At 36.2% G+C, this 6,391-nt stretch overlaps 1 protein-coding gene across 1 annotated transcript in view; it reads right to left on the bottom strand.

The window, feature by feature from the left end:
- KIAA1715 (KIAA1715 ortholog) overlaps positions 1-6,391 on the bottom strand; it is a 37,710-nt gene that overhangs the window by 6,643 nt on the left and 24,676 nt on the right. The window contains exons 9-11 of the mRNA XM_010156186.1: positions 2,670-2,775; positions 1,962-2,032; positions 524-694 (exon numbers count right to left, since the gene is read on the bottom strand). Of these exons, the coding sequence (XP_010154488.1) occupies positions 524-694; positions 1,962-2,032; positions 2,670-2,775 (348 nt within the window). The remainder of the gene's footprint in view (positions 1-523; positions 695-1,961; positions 2,033-2,669; positions 2,776-6,391) is intronic.

Genomic DNA, 6,391 nt, shown 5'->3' with positions numbered 1-6,391 from the left:
GAACACAGTGAAAGTTAACCACTTCAGGGCATATTCCCTTCTTGACTACTTCTGTAATTTACAGTGCTATTTTCTATCTGTTTATCAGTAAGATTAGAGTGAAAGAACTTGTTATGCCATCATTTGCTTGAGACATATTGCTTAATATGAATAAACTTTAGGGTTCAGAACAGAAGGCAATCATTTCAACAAGCTAAGCTAAATGCAGGCACAAGAAGAATGAACACACTATGAAGTTAGAATAGAGTATTTCAGTTGGAAGGAATCAACAGCAACCATCTAGTCCAACTGCCTGACCAATTCAGGGCTGACCAAAAGTCAAAGCATGTTATTAAGAGCAAACACTGCCTCAAACACTGATAGGCTTGGGGCCTCAGCCACATCTCTAGGAAGACTGTTCCAGTGTTTGAGTTTTTCACTTGCTCTCATTCTTATAAAAATCTCATCTAGGCAGAGTGCTAGATAACAGGGTGATTTCATTAGACATTAAAACAAGAGCAGGCTTCATGAGATTAGCACATACCTTCTGTCTGTTGAGTCTCCTGAGGCTTGGTCTCTTTAGGTTCTTGAGTCTCAGCTTCAGATGGCAATTCCGTAGATCGCTTTTTTTCAAAACTGAAGTCTGGAAGTCGTGGAGCCCGAGGTCTACTTTTTCTTGCAGGATTCAAGAAAAAGCAGTAGGCACACCTAAATGCTACACAAAAGCAGACCCAATAAGTAGGCCCACTAATTTCATATTACACTATTATTCCTACGCTATATTCTGACTGTCCAAAATACTAAAAACAGAATTAAACAGTGACTGTTGGTACCTGAGAGTATCTATCAGATGTACACAAGCTGTTACATATGGCTCCATTTTTAACTTAAGCATACATTTGTGTCTTGAAAACCTGCTTGCTTTCAGCTCTGCTGCACTTATGAGTACTGCCCACCACCGTGAAAGGCTGGGCCACAGTGGCACCACAATGCAATTCAGTACCACAAATATTGCCACATGGTGTTCTCCTATTCTTTCCTACAAAGAATTAAGTTGGCAGATGATATCCCCCCCTTCTCCTTAAGTTGCCACTTTCCTCACCCTTTAAGTAAAAGGATGCTATGTGTTCTGCAAGGTATGTTTCACTCTGCTTTTTGAAGATAATTCTGGTCCAGTGGTACTTAATTAAGAAAGGGCAGTTTTGTTCTGGAGAAATACTGGATACCACTTAAGAGTTAAATGCGTATTTCCCCCACTACCTCCACAAGACGAAGGTAGAAGTGGAAGTTTCTTGCACAGTTGGAACTGAACTCACTTGAGCTAAGACAACTTATCTTTGGTTCCATAAGAAATGTTCAGCTTATTCTTTCAATGCTATATATTTACTCATAAAATCAAGCTAAACAAAATGAAATAGAAGATTTATCCAAGATTCCCTCATTTCTTAAGCATCAGGCTTACACTTATGGTAGAAAGGAGGCAAAATAAAACATCTGTGTTCAATAAAGAGCTGTGTCTGTCTTAAGTTACTGTCAGCCATAAATTCACATATAGGCCCCTAGGGCTTGTTCCCACTCCTTTTCCGATACCTCCCCAAGACCTTCTTGCCAAAGCAAAATTTTGTTTAAGTTCCGGTAAGAAGAGGTACACTTTAATGTCAGATAGTTTCTCAATATAAAACCCTTCTGAGAACCATTCATACCCAGTAGCAATTCTCAGGGATGTATTGGAGGAGGCCTATTTCTACTGAATAGTTTTCTACACATAAAATCCTTGGCCTGAAGGTTGCAATAAAGTACATCTCTAAGTCTTGAAGTGAATCTCAAGATAGAGTAGTAAGTTACTATAAAGCTGTTCCTTTATGAAGTGGCATTTCACAGTGCCACTTAAGTACTTAACTGCAACCAAAATGAAGCATGATGCATGTTAGTTATGAATCATAAGGCAACTGCTGTAGAGTATACCACAGATCAGCTCTTACCTACGTATTCAAACTCCTCCTTCAAAGCCATACCGTTGTGAGAAAAGCATTGCTGACATATAAGAGCGTATCTAGAAAACATGAATAATATATGATTACATACCTTTAAGCAATAACACATTGACGTGAGATGCATTTTACCTCAGATATTGCCTAATAGCTTAATTTACTCTTAAAAGATAATTTCCACAGTAAAATTAAACTTTAAAGCAAACTAAGTCTGTGTATTAAATCATAAAGTTGGTTTAAAACCAGTGAAATATTCTTCGTTACAATTTAAACCTCATGGTTCAGCACAGTTTTAGTATCATTGTCAGAAAATAACATCCAAATTAAGTTTGTATCTCATTGGAACACAGTCAATACGAAAGGTGACCATGGTTAGTATGCAAGCTCTGATGTGTTTGAACAGTTCTGAAGACAATCTGAAAGCATTTTTAATGGTAATAAAGCTGAAGTGGTAAGAATTTTTTTCTTTTAAATTTCAAAATATAATTTATTCACCCACTTGAGCACAGATTTTTCTCTTAGTATCACATGACTAGTGCCACCCAAAGTGGAGCTTAATTTTGTCAAAATATTACCATTTTTCCTACAAAGGTATTTCAGATGAAGCACTGAGCAAGGGCCATTTCATTATGAACATCTTGGACAAATTAATTTGCAATTCTTTTAACCTTGATGTGTCTGGCTTTAAAAATATTTTACCTGTTCTGAGGACCATCACCAACCAAATATTCAATAACTCTATCCACAACTCCTCTTTCTCGAGGAAGAATAGGTCTTGCTAAAGGAGGGCCTGGAGGATGAAGACCTAGGAAGACATGAACTATGTCAAAATTACTTTCAACTTTATTATTATATATGATACTTCACTGTGCATACTAGTGTAATAAAATAATTGCAGCTGCTTAATATACATGGCCATATTTCTTAGACCACTAGGAAAGCTATGAGATTTTTAAACCCACAGTAGTTGAACGGCTCATCTTCTGCTCCTCTAGCTTATAATGTTATTAAATCACTCTAATTCTACACCTTGAATATATAATTAAATTTATGATTTCTGAAGAACTTAGGACTACTAAGAAAGCAGAGTTTGTTAGCAAGTTGAACTAATTCAGGAAAACATTTAATCAAGAGATTAAATGGAAAAACAGTGGACTTCAAGCTTCTCAGAAGACAGATTTAGCCTTCTTGCAGCACCTCAGTTGCGGACAGCTCCAGGACATGCACAAAGCCATAGCTTGCAACTGACCCTTTCATACACATAGGAACAAAACTAACATTTTTGCTTGTGTATAGTCTACTCAAGAGGTACACAACACAGCAAGTCCTACTATTTGATAAGCTGATCCAAGACGGGCTTTAAGTTTAAATGCAGCATTAAATATAACTGCCAGCAGTTCTCTCAAGCCTTTTACCTTCACAGACTGGAGTAAAAAACAGAAAGAGCAACTTGTGGCAGGACATGCCACATTGTGGTAAACCTTAAACTGAAGGCCAAGCACAGCTAAGGTCCACTCTCTACGTCAAACAAGAGAAACATTGTAGGAATCAAGTGTTTTCAGCAGTGCCCTGTCAAAGCGCTACACACAGAAAGAGACTATCTTGCCATTACGGCTGCAATATTTCTAACAGCACAGCCTTTCGAAATCCCTCTCATCAGTACTGGATAATTGACCTAAATGGACCATCCTAATCTTTAAAAGCAAAATACAATTTGATCAGAAAATATGGCAATTTACAACCCATCAATAAGCACGAAAAAGGTTCATGCTCACCACAAATGTTTTTAAAACAACCCTCATTTTCACAAACAAGAGAACTGAATTCAGGAGATAGGAGTGCATTCACTGCTAAGTTACTCCTGTGTTCTTGTCAACAAGAAGGAACCCAGAATAAGAAAACCCTCACAGCAGCAAGGCAGAGGAAATTCAGTGTAACATACACCTGACCTATTGCTTCACATTAGATTCTGAAAAAGCTGTTCAGAGAAGAGTCCAGGCAAAATGCATTTCCTAAAGCTTCACAAAAACCTGAAAGACTCAGTAACTCCATTAAAAAAGTGAATAGACAATGTCCAACATAGGTGTGAAGTAAAGATCTGGAGCACTGATATAACCTGCAATGAAATTAAAACTCTAGAATAATTTGAGGAATACCTGGGTACTACTCAAACACGTATTTAGCCCCGTATTCAACACACCAAATTTTCATATGACATGTATATTGTCAATATATGAGAAGTTTCTAGAAGTTAATGAACAAGGTAAAAATTAAAGTTACCTAGAATGAAACATCACAAAACGTTCCAAGAACAACTTCAATTACTTCCCTACTAATAACTCAAAACCACCATCTTAGTTCTCACACTGTTATGGACACCAGTAATTAATATAAACATCAAAAGCAATCATTGTAGAAAGACTGGTCATTTCTGCAAACCTTGGCAAACTCTCAACTACCTGCTGGTTATTAATTTTCAAACGTATGGGAGCTCTGTGGTAATACATGTTAAATTGATTCTCTTCTACAAAATATAGTATAACAAAAATGAATTATTAATCTTCTCTAAAGTAGAGATAATTAAGCCTATTCATATTTGTTGCAAGCCACACATTAACTTAGATGCAATGACATTACTCTTGTATATAGTGAATCTACATACTTTTCATTACATCACTGAGATTTCGTATGCCTGGAAAGTTGGGAAAAATTCAAGAGAAAACAGGGCTTCCATAATAACTGACAATTAATTGACAATTGCAGTGGCTGATATCTATGATGAAATAACACACTTGATCAAAATACCAATTATCAGTGAAGAAAAAAAAGTATGTGCCTATAAGCATTATCACAAAAACTACATTAATTAGTTCAATTAACAGGCTTGGCAACTGTCCTTTCAAACAAGTCCATTAATTATTTTTTCCTTCTTCCTCTAAACCATTTCTGCAATAAAGGCTGAATTTCATCCAGCTTATTCAGTCTGCCTAAATCTTCCCCTAAGAATAAAACTAATACATAGCTGATATTTTATTATATGACCAGCTTCTTAAACTCATTAAGGAATTTGCAGTAAGCAGGTTTCGGTAAACATGGTTTGTAACCAAGTAACCAATTTCCTGGTGCAAGGAGCTGGTTTCTGGCACTTCAAGATAATCAAGACTTACTAATAACTTGCCTTTAGAGTTCACTTCAGGGATAAAAACAAATTTAGCAGTTTCATAATACAAGTAAACAAGTACTATTAAAAATAAGGCTTAATGGAATCTGAAGAGAATTGAGAGTTCACAGCTTTTCATGACAAGTTTATTCTGCTACGCTAAAGGCATTTTAAAATTCAGCTACCCAAGATCTTCCATTAAGAGACCAGGTGTTATTATATTACGTATAGTCCTACTTTTAGATTATATCATGGAAATTCATAAGCTAGGACATACAGTTTATAAGACCTTAAGTTACTTAAAAATCAGCAACACAGGGCAGAGAAAAATATTCCTAATCACTGTATAGAGAGCAAAGAACTACTCCACATTACAGTGGTGCTCAGAAGATTCTTGGCAAGTTGCATTCCTTCTAATTTCAAGACAGCATGTCATATCCTTTCTTGCCCTGTGATCCAACTTGCCAGACATCCTGCAACAAAATCGTGGCACCAACCCATACACAGCTTTACCATCCATGACAATGCCTCCCCTCCTAAAACTCAAAAAGTTTTGCTATCCCCCTTACGGAATTTAGTTCAAATTCTATTTAATAATATCCATCCCATCTGAACACCAAGCCAGAAGTCAAGGGAAAAGCATTTTCAGGATATGAAAGCAAATTTTAGGGAGCATTCATCTCTACCAGATTTCAACCTGTTGCTAAACTTTTGACTCTTGTACTGAAATAACAGTGCCATTTTAGAAGAATTCGCCTACAACACAGACAACTTCTCTAGTGTATTTGGTATTTTACACTTTAATCTACGGGTATAGATTGCATGACTATACCTCCCAGAGTAAAAATTTAAATAAATGTCAAGATGCATGTTAAAAAATATGTGCAGGGTTTAGTGAGAAACATGAATGTATTCTGAAAGTGCTCTCTTCTGTACCTGATTTATATAAGTGTAGAGCTCTTCTAAACTAAGAACATAAAAAGGTATGCTATATTGTTGACTACAGAATACTGCAAAGTTTTATTGCCATTTAAACAAAGAAGCCATAACAGTTAAATGAGCTCAGGCAATAGGTTTCAGCATCAAAAGGTGCCAGCTGTAAAGAGTTATGGCTAATTGAATATGGAACTCCTGCTTAATCAGATAACTGCTCTGCTATTTCCAAATGAAATGCCATTTCCATACTGTCTGAAAATGGCCTATTTTATTGGTAACCAGAGAAAACAATATAAACTGTAAATAACATTAAGTGCTCTGTTTA

Source organism: Eurypyga helias, unplaced genomic scaffold (genome assembly GCF_000690775.1).
Source record: "Eurypyga helias isolate BGI_N326 unplaced genomic scaffold, ASM69077v1 scaffold14707, whole genome shotgun sequence".
Taxonomy (NCBI): Eukaryota; Metazoa; Chordata; class Aves; order Eurypygiformes; family Eurypygidae; genus Eurypyga; species Eurypyga helias.
Note: the sequence above shows the minus strand (reverse complement) of the source record. Positions and strands in the feature narration are given on the sequence as shown.